We start from the raw sequence: 20,512 nt of genomic DNA, 5'->3' as shown, positions 1-20,512 counted from the left end.
AATGTTATATTTATTATTATATTTCAATTTTAAATATAATACTTGTGTGTAGTTTACAGTATTTATATAAATAAGTTTATATAATGTTTAATAAGTAAATATATATTTAAATAATATAAAATTAATGTAATTATTTGATTTTTCATTTGCATTATAGGAGACTGGAGAAACTGGCTGGTGGAAGGGTGAACTTAATGGGAGAGAAGGAGTATTTCCAGATAATTTTGCTATTCAGATAAATGAACTGGATAAAGACTTCCCAGTAAGCTTTAGTTTTTCAATGATGATAACTGTTTAATGAACCTTTGGCCAGTATTTCTTTACAAACAGTTTTGTTTGCATTATTACTGAACAACTTTATGAGGAGGTTTCCATTTTATATATTCAGGTAAAATTGATTTGAGCTGTAGTAAAACAAAAGAATATTTCAGTTCTGTGCTTTATTTCAGGTTTTCTTTCCCCACTGACTATATTGAAAAGTAACCTTAGACTTCATTACTTTATTATAATTTAAAGAAAAAAGTCTCTCATACTAGTTAGACAAATTAACACTTGCCTGGAAGAATTTACACTTTAATTGTACTTTTGTTGAAAATCTTATTTTAAGGAACTGTTAATCTTACTATATTACTCTGTAGTGCATTTTCGGGAGGGTAAGAAGCAGTCTGCTTTCTTACAAGACTTAAGACCTCTGTCTCACTTCTTACAGTGAATAAAGTGAGGCTGAGTCATTCATCAGTGATCTTTTGCTTTTCTGCAACTTGATCCCTTTTTCCCCCATGGAAGAATGGATCTAATTGAGGATTGATTGATTGACTGAAGTATAATTACATACAGTGTCCTATTGGTTTTAGGTATTGTAGATCATAAGGTTTAGATATTTTTATATACTACAAAATGGCACCCGTGATAAGTCTAGTTATCATCTATCACCATACAAAGTTATTATAACATTATTGACTATATTCTCTATGTTGTTCATTACAGCCCCATGACTTAGTTATTTTATAACTGGAAGTTTGTACTTCTTACTCCCCTTAATCTTATTTTATCTGCTCCCTATTTCACCTTCTCCCTTACAGTCACCAGGAGTTTGTTTCCTATGTCTATGGGAGTCTATTTCTGTTTTGTTTATTCATTTGTCTTGTTTTTTAGATTCCACATATAAGTGAAATCATACAGTATTGTCATTGCTGTCTGACTTATTTCACTTAGTATATTATTGTGTAGGTCCATCTGTGTTGTCACACATGCTAAGATTTCATTCTTTTAATGGCTGAGGAGTATTCCATTGTGTATGTATACATCATCTATATATAATATATTATCTTCCAGTAGTGAACAGTTTTACTTCTTCCTTTCCAATTTGGATGCTTTTCTTTTTCTTGCCTAATTGCTATGGCCAAGGTTTCTAGTACTATGTTGAATAAGCATGGGGGAGTCCTTGTCTTATTCCTGATCCTAGAGGAAAGCCTTTTAGCTTTTCACCATTGAGTATAATGTTAACTGTGGGTTTGTCATGTATGGACTTTATGGTTTTGATGTACATTCCTTCTATACCCACTTTGTTGAGAGAGTTTTTATAAATGGATATTGTATTTTTTTAAACGGTCTTTCTGCATCTGTTAAGATGATATGATTTTTATCCTTCATTTTGTTAAAATGGTGTGTTATGTTGATTGATTTGCAAATGTTGAGTCATTCTTGCATCCCTGAAATAAGTCCCACGTGATCATGGTATATGATCCTTTTGACATGTTGTTCAATTCATTTTGCTAATATTTTGTTGGCAATTTTTACATCTATATTCACCAGGGATATTGCCTGTAATTTTCTTTTTGTGTGTGTGATATCTGACTGGTTTTGATATCAGGGTAATGCTGGCCTCGTAAAATGAGTTTGGAAGCATTCCTTCTTCTTCGATTTTTTGGAATAATTTGAGAAGGACAGTTACTAACTCTTTAAATGTTGGTAGAATTCATCTGTGAAGCTCTCTGGTCCTGGACCTTTGTTTCTGGGAGTTTTAAAATTACTGATTGAATTTTATTATTTATAATCGGTCTATTTATTATTTTTTTGTAATCAAGTCTTGGAACCCAGAAGAAATGGATACATTTCTAGAATCATACTTTTTATGTGGTTATCATGATTATCCATTTCTTCTGTGTTTGCCAATTTGTTGGCATGTAATTGTACTAATTTCTTAGGATCCTTTATATTTTTATCGTGTCAGTTATAGCTTCTCGTGTTTAATTTATTTATTTGGGTCCTGTCTTTTTCTCTTCATGATTTTGACTAGAGGTTTATTGATTTTGTTTATCTTTTCAGTAATCTGCTTTTAATTTCATTGATCTTGTCTGTTTTTCAATCTCTGTTTCATTTTATTTCTGCTTTGGTCTTTGTTCTCCTAACTTGGGGTTTTGTTCTTTTTCTAGTTTCTTTACATGTAAATTAATACTGTTTATTTGGGAATTTTCATATTTCTTGAGATTGCTATAAACTTGTCTGTTAGAATTGCTTTTGATGTGTTCTATAGGTTTGAAAGTTGTGTTTCTATTTTTCATTTGTTTCAACATAGTTTTTTATTTTCTCTTTGATTTCTTTGTTGACCCATTGATTGTTTAGTAGCATTGTTTAGTCTCCATATGTTTGTGCTTTTCCAGGTTTCTTCTTGCAGTTAATTTCTAATTTCATACCGTTGGGGTTGGCAAAGATACTTGTTATGATTTCAGTCTTTGGAATTTATTTCTTATTAATTTTTTTTTTTTTACTGTTTGTTTTTGAGAGAGAGAGAGAGAGAAAGGGAGGGAGGGAGAGAGAGGGACGGAGAGAGAGGGAGGCAGAGACTGAAGAAGGCTCCAGTCTCCGTACTGTCAGTTCATGGCCTGAACTGAAGTTGGACACTTAACTGACTGAGCCACACAGGCGCCCCTAACTTTTGCCATTTTAATTATAATATATCTTTGTATGGCTCTCTTTGGTTTCATCTTGTTTGGAACTCTCTGTACTTCCTGGACATGGAAGTCTTTCCTTTACTAGGTTAAGGATGTTTGTAGCCATTATTTCTTCAAACAGATTTTCTGTCTCTTATTTTTATCCTTCTGAAACCCCTACAATGTGAATGTTAGTACAATTATTGTCATTTCTGAAGTCTCTTAAACTATTCTCATTTTTTAAAAATTCTTTCTTCTTTTGCTGTTCTGATTGGGTGATTTCCACTATTCTATCTTCCATTCAAGTGATCCATTCTTCCGTATGCTCTAATCTGTTGATGTCCTCTAGTGTATTTCTTAGTTCAGTTATTGAAATTTTCAGCTCTGACTGCTTTTTGGTACCTTCTTATATTTTCTACCGCTTTGTTAAGGTTCTTACTGTATTTCTTCATTCTTCTAAGTTGAGCAAGCATCTTTATGACCATTACTTTGAATTGCTTATCAAGTAAATTAATTACCTCTATTAGGGTTTTTTTTTCTGAGGTTTTATGTTGTTCTCTTGTTTCGAACATTCTGTTTCCTTATGTTGTTTGTCTTTCTGCATTTGTGTCTGTAAATTTGGCAGAACAGCTAACTCTTGGTCTTGAAGGAGTGGCCTTATGTAGCAGTGTCCCCTTTGTTTACTGTGTCTGCCAACAGGATTTGGTTGGGCAGCTGGAGCTGGAGTAGGCGTGAGCTAGGGTTGCCCTGGGGCTTGCTACAATGGGTCACATGGGCAGGATGGCTGCGGCTAGAGCTGGCGCGGACTCGTTGGTATATGACTTGAGCTGGTGTGGACATGGGACCAGGCATTCCAATGTACTCTGTGCCAGGGCCACACGGGCAGGAGGGCTTGAGCTGTTGTGTGCAGGCCTGGGGTATGCTGGAGCTTCCAGGGCCACCTTGTTGGGATGGCTAGAGCTGGGGCTGGCAAAGGCAATAGGCTGTCTTGGTGGGAAAGCTGATGTGGGTTAGGGGCCTGGGACTTGCTGGGGCAGTTTTAATAGGCCAGCAAGAGTGCCTGGACTCTGCTTTCATTGGCACTGTCAAAGTAGAGCGTTGGGAAATAAATAGTGGCAATTTCAGGCATCTCCGACCCTGGAGAGAGTTCTAGCAGTTCCTTCCACCATTTGGCAGAAGCTCTATGGTCTTCACTTATAGTCTACTTGCCCTTTAAATTGCTCTTTTGTTTCTGTGCCCCAGGGCAGGTGTGTCTGCTTGGGACCCTCAATGATACCCCCTACTGCAAGTCCTTACATATGGGGTGTGTTTTGTGTTGTTACCTTGTCTCCTACTGTGCTCTGTGTGGTCCCTCTGTTGTTTGTTGTACAGAAGCTGTTCAGTCCACCCTCAATTCTTAAGGAAGAATTGCTCTGTATGTAGGTGTAGTTTTATCATGTCCACGAGAGAAGGTCAGTTCAGAGTCTTCCTATTCCATCATCTTGGACTGCCTCCTCCTTGCTCCTTTTCTAATGGAGTTGGAGAGCAGACACTGAGAGCAAGATGGTCTGCTGGATTTTATTTAAGCCAATGTTGAAATTTCCAAACTTTGCAGTCTTTATGTAGTTAAGTGAATCACTAGAGGTTACTCTATGGGTTAATGCTGTCTGAGGCCCTTCTTTTGCTCGATTTCATTCAGTATTCAGCCTTCCGGGTGCTTTATTTTTATACCCAAGGAACACATTATTTGGGAGGGCTTATTTGGTGTTCATACAGCACTATCAGTTAATTTTAATTTGGGAAAACCTGATTCACATGTCTCAAGTTTTTGATGTCATTAAGTCTTAAAAATGAATAAATGCTAAACCCAACAAATTTGAATAAATTGAAGAAAAACAGGCTTTTTCCTTGAATCTTCTCTTTGAGAGTTCTGAAGAATCAAGAGTATAAGCTAGATATATTTATTAGGTGACTCTTTTTTTTGTTGTTGTTTGTTTTAAAAACAGTCTCTTCTCTCTCCTTTTCCCCAGTACTCAGCTGTTAAAGAGAGGTAAAATTGTGCCTTGGAATGTTAAAGTAGGGGAGGCAATAATGAATATTTTTGATTATCATTATGATTTTTTTAATGCTTCTTTATTTTAGAGAGAGAGAGAAAGAGTAGGGGAGGAGCAGAGAGGGAGTCAGAGCATCCAAAACAGGCTCCGTGCCGAAAGGAGGGAGCCTGACGTGGGGCTTGAACTCACAAATTGTGAGATCATGACCTGAGCCAAAGTTGGATACTTAGTCGTCTGAGCCACCCAGGTGCCCCTGATTATCATTAAGATTTTTTAGATTTATCATAATCACTGGTAAGTTTTGACATATTTGAATTTTGATCAAGAAGGCATTTGTTCTAATAGAATAAATTTTTTGTCAGTGGCCTTTTGGTTGTTAAGATCTTACTATTTTATAACAGATACTCATATAATTTAGATTATTAACGATCAGAAGTTATTTTAAGCATATGTAAGATATAAGTATTCACATATTTTTACCATTGTTATTTTAATAGAAACCAAAGAAACCACCACCTCCTGCTAAGGGTCCAGGTATGTAGGAAACACATTATTCAGTTTGCTGTTTCTCATATTTTCAAGTTATAAAATGGTAAAATTGGATTTTAAGTAAACCATTTATATGAGCAAAAACCAAATATGATGTAATATATACAAATTCTAGAAATACATAAAAATTGAGTGTTCACATGCATTAAGTGTGTATTTTTTAAGTATAAATTGTATACAAATAGGATGTTAAAAATAATTTGTATACTTTAGTTATGACTTGTCATATTCCCCCCCACACACACACAATTTAAGTTTATTAGTCTTGAAAGAGAGAAAGAGAGCAAGCAGGGGAGGGCCAGAGAGAAAGAGGGAGAGATAGAGAATCCCAAGCAGGCTCTGCACTGTGCAGAGCTTGATGTGGGGCTCGAACCCACGAACCATGAGATCATGACCTGAGCCGAAATCAAGAGAGGGACACTTTGAGCCACCCACGTGCCCCTGTCATTTCTAATTAAGAAAATTGACCAAGTTTAAATGCATTTGGAATAGTATACTTCAGGGGCACCTGTGTGGGTCAGTTGGTTAAGCGTCCAACTTCTGCTCAGGTCATGATCTTGCAGTTTGTAGGTTCAAGCCCCATGTTGGGCTCTGTGCTGACAACTAAGAGCATGGAGCCTGCTTTGGATTCTGTGTCTCCCCCTCTCTCTACCCTTCCCCCACTCATATTCTGTCTCTCAAAAACAAAAATAATTTTTAAAGATTAAAAGAATAGAATACTTAATATATTGACCTGACTAATTAGTTATTCCACTTTTTCACATTAAATTCATTTGTTAATGTCTCATATAAATACTAATTATTTGTATTTCTTCAGAGAGTATGCTGAAGGGTTAAACAAACTCGAAGAGTTTATTTTTATTTTTTTAAGCAGTTGAATATATTATGGTATACTTAGAAGAGTTTTCCAGAGTTACAGTTTCATAATCTGGCCCTTTGTCTATTTCTGTAAGTTTTAGATCCTAATTTCATTTCTTTTCCTTTTTTTCTTTTTTTTTCTTTTCTTCTCTTTTTCTTTTTTTCTTTTTATTCCTCTTTCTCTTTCTCTTTCTCTTTCTCTTTCTCTCTGTTTCTCTTTTTCTTTTCTCTCCTCTTCTGTTACTTTCTAGTTTTTTGTTTTCTTTTTCTCTTCTCTCCTCTCCTCTTCTCTCCTCGTCTCTTCTCTTCTCTTTTTCTTTTCTCTCCTCTTCTGTGTTACTTTCTAGTTTTTTGTTTTCTTTTTCTCTTCTCTTCTCTTCTCTTCTCTTCTCTTCTCTTCTCTTCTCTTCTCTTCTCTTCTTTCAAGGGGGGGGGGAGGGGCAGAGAGATGGAAAGAGAGAATCCCAAGCAGGCTCTGAGCTGTCAGCATGGAACCCGATGTGGAATTTCATCTCACAACCAGGAGAAGATCATGACCTGAGCCCAAATCAAGAGTCCATATTTAACTGAACCACCTAGGTGTCCCTAGCCCCTAATTTTTGATTTTTATAAGTGCCGTACAATTATTTTCTTGAAAGATTTGCTCTTTTAAGAAATAATACAGGTCCTTTCCTACTCCAAGTTTTCATCTTTGTATTTGCTGACTTAATCCCAGAGCAAGGAAAGCATAAGTTAAAAGTAATTTTTATGGAAGTTGGTGTTCTAGGCTTTTTATTCACTAGTCATATTGGGGCTTTCAAAATTTAATTAAAGTTAAATAAAATATTGAATTCCCCAGTCACAGTAGTAGTATTTCAAGTCAATACACTCAGTATTGATAACACAAAAATAGAATATTTCCATCATCATGGAAAAGTTCTACTGGAGAGTGGTGTTGTAGAGGGTATGAACACCTTCATTTGGCAAAGAAGGAACTGAGACCAGAGTTACTACTCAGCCATGTAATGGTGGTAGGTGCAGGATTAGATAGCCTAGTGATTATGGTACATTGTTGTTTCTGTTAAGTCATGTTTTCCTCTGATGTTATTTTTAAACTGACCTTTTCTGCTTAGTAGTATAATTGTTTTTGTGCTTTGAAACTAATTTTTTTAAGTACTAATTTTGGCTTTTTTCCTTAGCTCCAAAGCCTGAGCTAATAGCTACAGAAAAGAAGTATTTTCCTATAAAGCCAGAAGAAAAAGGTAAGGGTAATTCTTCCACTTTCAGAAAAATAATTCTTCTTTGGATTTGTCATTGTAAATAATAATATCTCTCCACATTGATTGATTTACACTGATTTTTTTTTTATTATTAAATATAATTTATTGTCAAATTGGTTTCCATACAATACCCAGTGCTCATCCCAACAGGTGCCCTCCTCAATACCCATCACCCACCCCCCCCATCCCCCATCCCTCCCATCCCCCATCAACCCTCAGTTTGTTCTCAGTATTTAAGAGTCTCTCATGGTTTGCCTACTTCCCTCTCTGTAACTTTTTTCCACCCTCTTCCCCTCCCCCATGGTCTTCTGTTAAGTTTCTCAGGATCCACATATGAGTGAAAATATATGGTATCTTTCTCTTACTGACTTATTTCACTTAGCATAATACCCTCCAGTTCCATCCACGTTGCTGCAAATGGCAGGATTTCATTCTTTCTCATTGCCAGATAGTATTCCATTGTGTATATAAACCACATCTTCTTTATCCATTCGTCAGATTTACACTGATTTTTAACAACTGTTCAGTATTTATTTGGAGTTTTCTGGGAGGAAGTACTTTATCAAGAGTGATAGGAAATTAAGGTTTTATTCAAACTGATCCCAATTTAAAAAGTTAAACTATTACTTCAGTAAGGTTATAGTATTTCATTATATTATTATTATTATTATTATTATTTGTTTTTTCAAAAAATAACAAAAGTAAGCATTAAATAGTTATACTTTATCTTTTTTGGAGTCTCAAAATAAATTTAAAAAAATTCTTAGGTGTAAGAGTGAGTTATGGGGTGCCTGGGTGGCTCAGTCAATTGAGCGTCCAACTTCAGCTCAGGTCATGATCTCCCTCTGTGTGGACAGCTTGCTCAGAGCCTGGAGCCTGCTTTGGATTCTGTGTCTCCCTCTATTTCTTCCCCTTTTCTGCTCATGCTCTCTCTCTGTCTCTCAAAAATAAATGAATGTTAAAAAAAATTTTTTTTAAAAGTGAGTTCTAACATGGAAGTGATTTGTTATGTATTATTTAATTTTCACTGTCTGTATTTGTCATATAAACTTGGAAAGTATTCCAAGGTGCCATATCTATTTTGTGAAAAACATCATTTTGTTTTGTTATTATTAATTTGGAGAAAATAACTGTTTCTCTTTGTGTACAGAAAGATCTGCAATGGTTATATCTAGTATTTTAGGTTATATATACAGTTGACCCTTGAGCAGCATGGGTTAGAACTGCACAGGTCCATTGGTACATGAATTTTTTTCGATAAATAGAATACAGCACTGTAAATGTACTTTTCTTATGATTTTATTAATAACTTTTTCTTAAGCTTAATGTATTATAAGAATAGAGTATATAATGTACATAACATATAAAATATGTGTTAATTGACTGTTTATGTTATTGGTAAGGCCATTTATTCAACAGTAGGCTTTCAGTTAAGTTTTGGGGAGTCAAAAGTTATATTCAGGTAACTGTGTTCAGCTGTGTAGGGTATTGGTACCCCTAACCCTTGTGTTGTTGACTGTACAAGCAAAACCTTGAATACTATTTTAGAATGCTTCTGTTTCTACTGCCAATATTGTTTCTGCCTATCCTTGTGTGTTGCCTGCAGTGTTCCTGTATTCTCTTAACTGATTTCTCTCACTTTAGTCCCTTGTCTGGCTCTATTTCATAGTTTTGCCAGATTCATTTTTTAATAAACTATTTTCTAGAACAGTTTTAGATTCACAACAAAATTGAGCAGTAACTACACAGAATTCCCATACACTCCTTGCCCCACACTTGTACTGCCTCCCCCACTATCAACATCCTGCACCAGAGTGGACCTCCACTAACACATTATCACCTGAAGTCCATAGTTTATATTAGGGTTCATTCCTGAGTTGTACATTTTATGAGTTTGGGCAAATGTATAATTTGACAAATGTGTAATACAATGTCTAACAGAATAGGTCTTATTATTCTAAGAATCTTCTTTGCTCTGTTATTTCATCCCTCCCTTCCCTCAGCCCCTGGTGACCATTAATCTTTTTATTGTCTCCATAGTTTTGCAGAATGTCATATGGTTGGAATCATACAGTATGTAGCTTTTTCACTTTAATATGTGTTTAAGTTTTCTCCATGTCTTCATGACTTAACAGCTCATTTTCTTTTAGTGCTGATTAATATTCCATTATCTATCTATAGCACAGCTTATCCATATTTACCTACTGAAGGACATCTTGGTTGCTTCCAAACTTTGTCAGTTATGAATAAAGATGCTATGTATAATTAAACATCCTTGTCAAGGTATTTGGTGGACATAAGCTTTTAGTTCACCTGGGCAAAAATAACCAAGGAGTATGATTGCCAGATCATATGTTAAAAGTATGTTTAGTTGTATAAGAAACTGTCACATCATCTTCCAGATTATGCCATTTTGCATTCCCATCAAGAATGAATAAAAGCTCCTGTTGATCCTTATCTGAGCCAGCTTTTGTTGTTATTGGGAACTGATCCCCCCCCCCCCCCAATTACAATTTTGGTATTATCTTCTACCCTTTTCATTCACTAAATGCAGTAACCACATTCTTGTCCCTGAATATGCCATGTATTTTCATAGCTTTATCTCTTTCTCGTTATCTATGCTCAGCATAGGAAGTTTTTAGATTCTTTTTTTCTTTATGTTTGAGAATGTTTTATTTGTCATGCAAAAACAACTTAGTAAAAGTATTTTTTAATTTCAGATGTAATATGGCTATTGTTAGGTCTGAGCATTGGATTGGTTTATTTTGGTGCCTGGTTATAATACCGGTCCTACATGAAAGACTCATTTTACAAAGATACTGAGAACTAAATGTAAGAACTATGTTGTTGGCTTCATTACCTACATTATGATATTCCTTTTATAGTCTCCTCCATCAAGTAGGTAGGGATTTTATTAAAATGTAGTAATGACTTCCCATATTCCCTGAAATCAGTTGTGTGGATCCCATTAACAAAATGGAAGGTGATCCATTTTTAGATCATTTATCTGCTCAGTAACCTGGCTTGGTGAAGTAACAAGGACTGAATTTGCCCTCCTGAGTTGAACAACTAGAAGACTGGACAAAATAGATGAAATAGTGGTTTCAGGTATTGGACAATAGATCATTTAGGACTGTTATCACTGAAGGAAGTTATCACTGAGCCAGTAAGGCAAATCCTAACATTACCCCGGCTTATTGTCTAGAAGCAGTTTATAGGCAGTAGAAAGGAAGAAGCCAAACAGAGTCTGGTTTTCCTCTAGAGCTGAGGAAACAGGAGAAAAGGAGTTCAGGGAGGTCAAAGCAGCTACTGTTTGTGGGGCAGAGTGCCAGAATAGAGGGAACTGCACAGAGAACATTCTGAGATCTCAGTACAGCTTACCATGAGGCTTTGGCTGAGTACTGTGAATTATATACACATGAAAGGAAACTTCCACAGGTAGAGAAATAACTACTAGAAAGCATTTGGTGAAGCAGTTTTTGGAACTCACTAATAGTTCATATTCCCACAAGCCACAGGGGAAAGACTTCATAAAGTGTAGGATGGAGTCCATAAAAGATTATATCACCTTAGACTAAAGTCGTCTTCACATTTACCTTGGAAGCAGATTGAACTATTTCCTGAACAGGATTCTATACAATTTGGAAGAGTATAACACCTGAGAGTGTTAAATATATAGTGTCTGGGGCGCCCGGGTGGCTCAGTCGGTTAAGCATCCGACTTCAGCTCAGGTCATTATCTCGCGGTCTGTGAGTTTGAGCCCCATGTCGGGCTCTGTGCTGACAGCTCAGAGCCTGGAGCCTGTTTCGGATTCTGTGGCTCCCTCTTTCTCTGACCCTCCCCCGTTCATGCTCTGTCTCTCCCTGTCTCAAAAATAAATAAACGTTAAAAAAAATTTTTTTTTAAATATATAGTGTCCATTATCTGATAAAAAATTATTAGGCATGGAAAGGAGCAGGATAATAGCAACCTGTAACTAGAAGAATTAGTCAATGAAACAGACCCAGAAATGGCAAGAGATGATGGAAATAGCAAGGACATTAAAACAGCTATTATAGGGGCACCTGGATGGCTCAGTTGGTTGTGTCCAACTTCAGTTCTGGTCATGATCTCATGATTCATGGGTTCGAGCCCCACGTCAGGCTCTGTGCTGACAGCGCGGAACCTGGAGCCTGCTTTGGATTCTGTCTCCCTCTCTTACTGCCCATCCTTTGCTCGTGCTCTGTCTCTCTCTCTCTCTCTCAAAAATAAACATTAAAAAGAAATTTAAAAAAAGAATGGAGTTTAAATCTTGACTATTTCCTGCCCGTGCCAACATGTAGATTTTCTCAAACATGCTTAGCAGTTTTCTGCCCCCTAATTTCTGAGATACCTGAATGCTGGCCATATTATGCTTCATTAGAATAATAATATCAACACTTTTGAAGCAGAAGTTTTTCCTCCTGCTGTTTGGAAAACGTTTCTTGGACATACCTCTCAGTAACCCACTCCATTCTCAATGACTTGTTCTTGGTATGAACTATGTGTGAAAGGAAGGGAGCAACTAATGTTTATTTTGGAGTGCCAGGCAGTGAGGCATATAAATGTGTAGGAGCTCTATTAGGCTTGTAAGTCATTTAAGTGTTTACCTTTATGTACATGTTCTCCTTGGTAGCCTCAGTCACATCCATAGGAAGGGCATAATGGGCTAAAGTCCAGCCATTCAACACTTACTGGTAGAGGCAGTGAATCTGCGCTCACTTGCTTGAGGAGCATTTTTCTCTAGAGTTTCTATACCTGCAGGTGTTAAGACCGGGTTTGTTATTTTTCAGTCAGTTCATAAGCAGAACATAACCAGATGGCACACACCTCCAGGCAGGAAGTAAACACCAATATGTTAATATTGGCAGTATTGTTTCCTAATTAGAATAGGAAGGGAGAGTTGTGCTGGTAGATGTTCCTCTTGAGTTTTTTTGTCTCTGTATCTGACATTAAGGGAGACAAGTTATTGTTGCTGGGGAAATGTAGTCACATGCTAGGAATTCATTGTTAATACACGAGACTACAGATTTTCAGGGTCTAGTTGGCCGATTTCTGGGACTCTGAACCCCAGTAGATTGAATTGTGAATCTTACCCTATCTTTTGGAAACAGTTGTACTTTACTATGTAAAATTTTCTCTTGCAGAAGGTTGCGTGACTGCTGCTGGTTCCCACACAAAGGTCCAGTAGCATCATTAATTAATTCATTTGCTCAAATGCTGAACTAAAAATTAATAAAGACTATCAGAGTTGGATTTTTGTTTTATTTTTGATTCTTTGGACAGTCAGATATATAAAGCTCATGGCTTAACCATCATCTGCATTCTCCTGATTCCCAGTCAGTGTTTGGATTTGTTCATATTCGTTGCTGTTTGTACTTTGATTTGTTTGTATTTCATATTTTCTACCTATATGTGTGTGTGTGTGTGTGTGTGTATTTTATATGTTTTTTTTTTTTAATGTTTATTTATTTTTGAGAGAAAGGAAGACAGAGCGTGAGCAAGGGAGGGGCAGAGAGAGAGGGAGACAGAGAATCTGAAGCAGACTCCAGGCTCGGAGCTGTTAGGACAGAGCCCGATGCGGTGCTTGAACTCACGAACCGTGAGGTCATGACCTGAGCTGAAGTCGGGTGCTTAACCGACTGAGCCACCCAGGCACCCCATACTTACATTTTTAATGAATTTCTTTTATGGAGGGCCTAGTGGTAGAACATGTTTGTTTATTTTTTTCTCCTCATTCTTGGTATTTTTGCCTTACGTTGAATTCCAAGCTGGCAAAATTGGTCTTGGTACATAATTGAACATACTGCCTGTAAGTCTGGAGGTCTTGTTTGCTTAGGAGTGTTCTCTTCTTCCTATGAGCCAGTAAAAGGAATGCAGAGTAAAAACTTAATGGAATTGAAATGTGATAAAAATGTGTAGTTTTCTATTCATGTGCTGGCTATGGATAGTATTCTTCATATTACAGAGTGATTTGGAAATCAGTATTCAAAATATGCTTTTCAATTAGTATGTGCTCTGGAATTTTGGTGTAATACAATTTAGTATGGAATTAAAATCAAGATCTGTGTGTTTGACTCATTTAGCGGCAGTTATTATTGGAGACCCTGAACTCAAATGCATGCCTTTTTATCTGTGATGCAGTCTGTAGTACAGACTCTTGAGTTGAGAGACCTGTGGTAGAACTCTATTGTATTATATATTTAGTATGCTTACCAAAAAGGAAATAGTACTTATCTCTAATGTTCTACAAAGAATATTTTGGTATCTGTAATATATTACTCCTGTTTGAACCTAAAAATAATCTTGATCTCTTAAGAAGTAGCAAATATTCTTTATTATACTTAACCCACACATGGGACAGACTTTTAATAAATGTCAAATATGCAATAACATAAAACCAATAAATATGTATGTATGAGGCAACTGGCTTCTGTTAATCACTAAGATTTAATTTTTTTTTTCTATTTTAAGTGATACTCTAATAATTCTAGTTGAATAGTTAACATGTGCATGGCAATGAGGAGATTGTAATTATTCAGAGACTTAGAAAATGAGCCTAATGTGTTGACTGGAAAAGAGAAGGTGGTTCCAGACCACAGAAAGAATGTGAAAAGAATGAGAGAAAGCATATTCAAGAAATGGCTATAGGTAACTTAGGAAGTTAGAAATTAGCTAGAAATGTGGCGTGGTGCAGTTGTTTTTGGTCTTGGTGGCATATTAGAATTACCTGGGTGTCTTTTAAAAATATGCTGATACTAAGGATCCTCTCCAGAATTTTTATAAGGTAGAACTCAGATAGTAGTATTTTTTTTTAATATTTATTTATTTTGCGGGGGAGGGGCAGAGAGGAGGACAGATCTGCACTGACAGGTTGACAGCAGTGAGCCCTATGTGGAGCTCGAACTCACAAACAGCGAGATTGTGACCTCAGCCAAAGTCGGTCGCTCAACTGACTGAGCCACCTAGACGCCCCTCAGGTAGTAGTATTTTTAAAGCTCTTCTCAGGATTCTAATCTGAAGATAAAACTAAGAACCACTTATGTAGTTCATAAAAGGCCTTTAAATGCTATGGCAAAGAGTTGTATTTAACTATCTGTTTATATGTTGCCTTGCACCAAAAAGGATTTAAAGTAGTGATAAGGATTTCAGAATTTATATCATGGAAATGAAGGGTATATGCACATGTTTCATATAAATATGTGTTGGTCATTATGATGCATGGCACATGAACTTAATATATTTGAACGTTTTTTGTTGCATTTGGGAAAAAACTCTAGCCTACAGTGTTTTCTTCCCCAAAGCAGACTTTCTTGACCACATTAGCCTTAGTATAGCCTACCAGATTTTGAGTGATCTGGCTCCCTATTGAGTTTTCTCTTGTTAACTGTTTGTGGTTGGCTCCCCCAGTGTATAACATTCACAGAATATCAGCTTTCTGCCCTCCCAGTTGCATGTAGAGTATCCTTTTCCTGGCATCTCCTCTTTATCTTGCACTCCTTCAGATTCTTTCCATATGTGATTCCTTCTCATTTTTTCAGATTCCATCTTAAAACAGCTATCTTAATGTCACCTCTTTGACATTAGTCTTTTCTTTGTTACTCTGTCTAAAAGTAGTTATTTCTCATTATTGTATGTTACATGTACATTAGGTATTTTTTGTATATTGTCTTTTTCCCACATTTGACTAAACCACTAAACCCTATGGGGCAAAGGTGTAGTGTGTGTGCGTGTCTGAATCTTATTTGACATTGGTTCTGTAGTTTCTTGCAAAATATATAATGAATAAGGGATATTTAATACAATAATTACTATGTAATTGGAAGGCTTTTAAAAACTGGTGTGACATGTTCAGATAGGTTTTTCTGAAACTGTTTTAGTGCTATTTGAATAGGTTTGGTGATGGTATGGATAAAAAGGAAATTGGAATGGTTTCAGAGCAAAGAATAAAAATCCTTATTCAAACTGAAACAATAGGGAAACAGTCTCATATAATTGGAAGTCTAGAAGTAGGAGTCTTATGACCCTCCATTGAATAATTTCATTATGGACCTGGATTATATCTCTCTCCATTTGCCATCTGCCATCTTTAGTGTCTACTTTGTCTTCAGATTGGTTTCCCTTGAGGTCACAGGAATGCTGACTGTGACCATCAGGGCAACTTGATATTTTGTCCATTTAATAGGAAAGAGGAAAACCTCTCCACACCTGTGGAAAGTAAGTCCTCTTCAGTTTCTTGGACCAATTTGGGGTACATGTTCAATTCCAGATAAATGTAAAAAGAATGCTGTCTATTTAATAGCTTGGTATGATCGTATGAAGGTAGGATAGATTTGAGTGAATCAGCTACATTATCTGCTAAAGATGTTGAGATATATTCAGGCTCTCCCATAAGGGAGGTGGTTTAGGTTTATAGTAGTACATCTTGTTGACTAATTAGATCCTAACGGTTGTGAGGATGGGAAAATGAGATATGATTTATAAAATAAAATAAAGACAGTTTCTAGGAGAAAATACACGAGTTCAGCTTTTGATACACGGTTTGATATGAATATAGGAAATATGGGATATCTCTTGTTGAGAGTTTGTATTAAGCATTTATTTGTAAGGTGCTGTCTTGGAAGTTAGCTAGTTAAATTTATGGATACAGGTAAGGTTGTTCGAGAAGGTTGCTTAAAATCAGAATAGGAAGAGTTTAGCTTAGAGTCTTAGAATATGTACATTTGAGAAATTGTTAGATGAACTGGAACTCTTGAAGAAAACTGATGAGTGATCATATAGACAGGCAGAGAATGATCTGAGTGAGAATAACTGGAAAGGTTGTGTGAAATATATACATATATACTAGACATAGGAGAGCTATGAAGGGTACAAGAAGTTACAGGGTCAAGATGTAGGAGAGGAGGGGAGAAAGTGAGTCTGGCATTTGAGCCTGTGTTTCCTTTTGAGGCATTTGCCATTTCTGAAAGTGCTGGCTGAGACTATGAAAAGAACTTTCAATGTATTTTTGGGTTTGAGAAGACAAAAATTGGAGTTTAGGGCCCACAGAAAAAGAGATACATTAGTAGACTCTTGAACTTTAATTGGGTTCCAAAAAAGACTCCGTTTAATAAGTGTGAAATGGAAGTAGAACTAGCTCTCAAAAGCACTGAAGCCCACGTGCTGATTGTCTCAGTCTGATTGGAAGAGAAGGTGCTCTGGGATTTTACCGTGGCTTCGCCTCGCTGCCTGAAGCAAAGTAAACCCTTATTCCCTGGAGAAGAAGACATCATCTAGAATTTTAAATTATCTTTGTATATTTTCACACAAATGTTTTATGTCTCTTACTCATAGAGAAATAACCAGACATACTTGGAGATACGACACATGACTAGAAACAGAAAATAAACCTGGTCCACAGTGTTCTAGGTATTTGAAATATCAGACACAGGCTATAAAGTATCTATGCCTAATTTATGTTCAAAATAATAAAAGATGTGATTGATAATTTTGGCATAACTAAAAACCATGTAAGTATAAATGGATTTGTGTAACTATAAAATATACAGTGGACCCTTGAACAATGCAGGGGTTGGGGCGCTGGCCCACTGTACGTACAAGTTTGACTCAACAAAAACTTAACCAATAGCCTACTGTTCACCAGAAGTTTTACTGATAACATCTTAAACCTACCATATAAATACCTTATACCTTACCTAGTAACTTCTACCTACTTTACAGTATGCATTAAAAAAGGCAGTTCTGTGTGGATGGTGGTGCCACAAATATTTTGCAAGATACCATAAGCTAGTATTTCTATGCACTTGGAGTAGGAAACTGTTTCTTTAACGGGATGTATACATACGCACACATACACATGCACGCGTGCACACACACACACACACACCCTACCACATCTTCCTTATCCATTTGTCTGTTGATGGACACTTAACTGGCTCTGTATCTTGACTATTGCAAATAATGCTGTTATGAACCGGGATGCATATTATCTTTTAGTATTTTTATTTTCTTTAGGTAAATAACTAGTAGTGGAATTATTAGATCATATGGTATTTCCGTTTTTAGTTTTTTGAGAATTTTATCTATTCTTACTCATGCAGGAGGGAACTAAGCCTCATCTGAATTAACAGATGGATTCATTTACTACATACAGTGTTAATAATATATTTTTGTATTCTGTAATAAGATGTGGAATTTTTCATTTATTTTGATGGCATTTTTTTAGCTGCCGTATATTTTAGCTGTTTTCAATAAAATTATACTCTTATGATAATTCTTTTCTCTATCTTAAATTATAACATCTGTATCTTACATATTTCTTTGGGCATTTGAAAAAATAACATAAGACTTTTTTTTCTTAAATTTCTTCTTGTTTTTGGTGAATTTCTAACTAAACTAAAATTCTGCTGTGCACAGTTGGATATCCACATACAAAAGAATGAAATTGAACCCCTGCCTCATACCATATATAAAATCTGACTGAAAATAGATCCTTCACCTAAATTATGAGGTACAAAACTAAAGCTCTTAGAAGAAAACATAGGGCTAAATCTTGATCGCCTTGGGCTTGGCAATGGATTCTTAGATATGACACCAAAAGCTCAGACAACAAAAGAAAAAAAAAGCTAGTGGTATATATATACAATGGAGTATTACTTGGCAATCAAAAAGAATGAGATCTTGCCATTTGCAACCACATGGATGGAACTAGAGGGTATCATGTTAAGCAGAATTAATCAGAGAAAGGTATCATATGACTTCACTCATGAGAAATTTAAGGTACAAAACAGATGAACATAAGGGAAGGGAAGCAAAAATAATATAAAAACATAAGACTCTTAAATATAGAGAACAGAAGGTTGCTGGAGGGGTTGGGGGAACGGGGATGGGCTAAATGGGTAAGGGGCATTAAGGAAGACACTTGTTGGGATGAACACTGCGGATTATACATAGGGGATGAATCATTGGAATCTACTCCTGAAATCATTGTTGTACTACATGCTAACTAACTTGGATATAAATTTAAAAAGTAATTTTAAAAAAAGAAAAAGCTAAATTGTGATTCATTAAAATTAAGGACTTTTGTGCACTGAAGGGACATTATGAAGAAAGTGAAAGATTTACCACAGAATGGGAGGAAATATTTGCATAAATCCTATATTTGATATCAGGAGTATATAATGGGTTTGGTATTATATATAAAGAAGCGTTACAACTCAGCAAAAAGACAGCCTAATCCAAAAATGGGCAAAGGACTGCAATAGACATTTTTCCAAAGGAGGTACACAAATGACTAATAAGTACATGACAAGATATTCAACATCATTAATTATTAGGGAATTGCAAACCAAAATGACAATGAGCTACTGCTTCACACTCACTAGGATTGTTGTATTAATAATAAAAATGGAAATAACAAGTGTTAACAGGGACATGGAGCAGTTGGACCCCTCATAACACTCCTGATGTGAATGTAAAATCTTGCAGCTGCTGTGGAAAACAGTTTGGTAGTTCTTCATAAAGGTAAACATGGAATAATTATATGATCCGGCCATTGCTCCTAGATATTTACCCAAAAGAATGGAATACAGATACTCAAATATTTGCATGCAAATGTTCATAATGGCCAAGAGGTGGAAAAAACCCGGATATCCTTCAACAGATGAATGGGTTGTGCTGTATGCATATAGTGGTTATTACTCAGTCACAAAAAAGAATGAAATGATGATACATACTACATTGAGAATGGACCTTGAAAACACTATGCTATGGGAAATGAGCCAGACACAGAAGGTTACATACTGGATGAGTCCTTGTATTCGAAATGCCCAGAATACATAAATCTGTAGAGACAGAAGGAGGTTGGTGATTGCCAGGGGATGGGTAGAGGAGCAAATGGGGAGTAACTGAATAACGGGAACCAGACTTTTCTTTTGGAGTGATGAGTTTTGGAACTTGAGAAAGGTGGTTGTTACATAACAATGTGAATGTACTAACTGGCACTGAATTTTTCGCTTTAAAATGGTTAATTTTATGTTATATAAATTCCACCTCAATAAAACTAAATAAAACTTTGTACACTGACATCATATATGATAAATCAGCATACTGTAGTTGATTTAGTCATGGCTGTACCAGGAATGATGAATCTTAGTTTTGTCACCTTTGATTTCCATGAATATTAAATGTATTCTTTTGTTTTAGAATAGACTACACAGTTTAATTGATTTCAAGCTGTTATTTATGTATCTGTTAAAAGAAGTATGTTCAGTTAATCAGTGAACTTCTATTTGACCTTCAGTATTTTTCCTGATATTTTATATAAAACATCTTTCTTAATATTTTCTACAAATTTGATTGTTTCAACTGATACAGATGGCTATGTTGGTTTATAGTTAGGATTGGGTGGTATAATTATGATGTAATTATATGATGCATTGTTTGTTTTGAGGCCATTTAAAATTGGATTTTTGTACCAAATGATGATCGTGGTTTTAATAGACTAAGCTGTATTTTCAAATGATCCAAGGAAACTATACATAAATAGTAAAACTGAAACAATGGTAGTTTGTATTTTCATTATTATTAAATTAAATCTCTTATTTTGAATGAGGGGGTTTACCTGTGGCTTGCAGTATTCAAGATTCATAATCAGCAGTTTCCTATTTGTGTGAAATTATTTGTGGTCCTGTGATATTCTTTACGCTCCTGTGATATTCTTTACAAAGACCAAGTAAATTTTGAAAATTACTCAGTATGGCACATAAGAGTTTCTTCTTTTTGCATTATATGTGTTAGACACATTTTTGCCGACTCCTGTGTTATCATGAATATCTAGTATGTATGCACCTGTGTCAATTAA

The 20,512-nt window shown here is 35.8% G+C and overlaps 1 protein-coding gene across 1 annotated transcript in view; it reads left to right on the top strand.

Moving 5' to 3' along the window:
* CD2AP (CD2 associated protein) overlaps nucleotides 1-20,512 on the top strand; it is a 136,854-nt gene that overhangs the window by 91,161 nt on the left and 25,181 nt on the right. The window contains exons 9-11 of the mRNA XM_027057604.2: nucleotides 158-262; nucleotides 5,464-5,500; nucleotides 7,552-7,614. Of these exons, the coding sequence (XP_026913405.2) occupies nucleotides 158-262; nucleotides 5,464-5,500; nucleotides 7,552-7,614 (205 nt within the window). The remainder of the gene's footprint in view (nucleotides 1-157; nucleotides 263-5,463; nucleotides 5,501-7,551; nucleotides 7,615-20,512) is intronic.

This window comes from Acinonyx jubatus, chromosome B2, assembly GCF_027475565.1.
Source record: "Acinonyx jubatus isolate Ajub_Pintada_27869175 chromosome B2, VMU_Ajub_asm_v1.0, whole genome shotgun sequence".
NCBI lineage: Eukaryota > Metazoa > Chordata > Mammalia > Carnivora > Felidae > Acinonyx > Acinonyx jubatus.
This window is presented reverse-complemented; position numbering and strand designations above follow the sequence as displayed.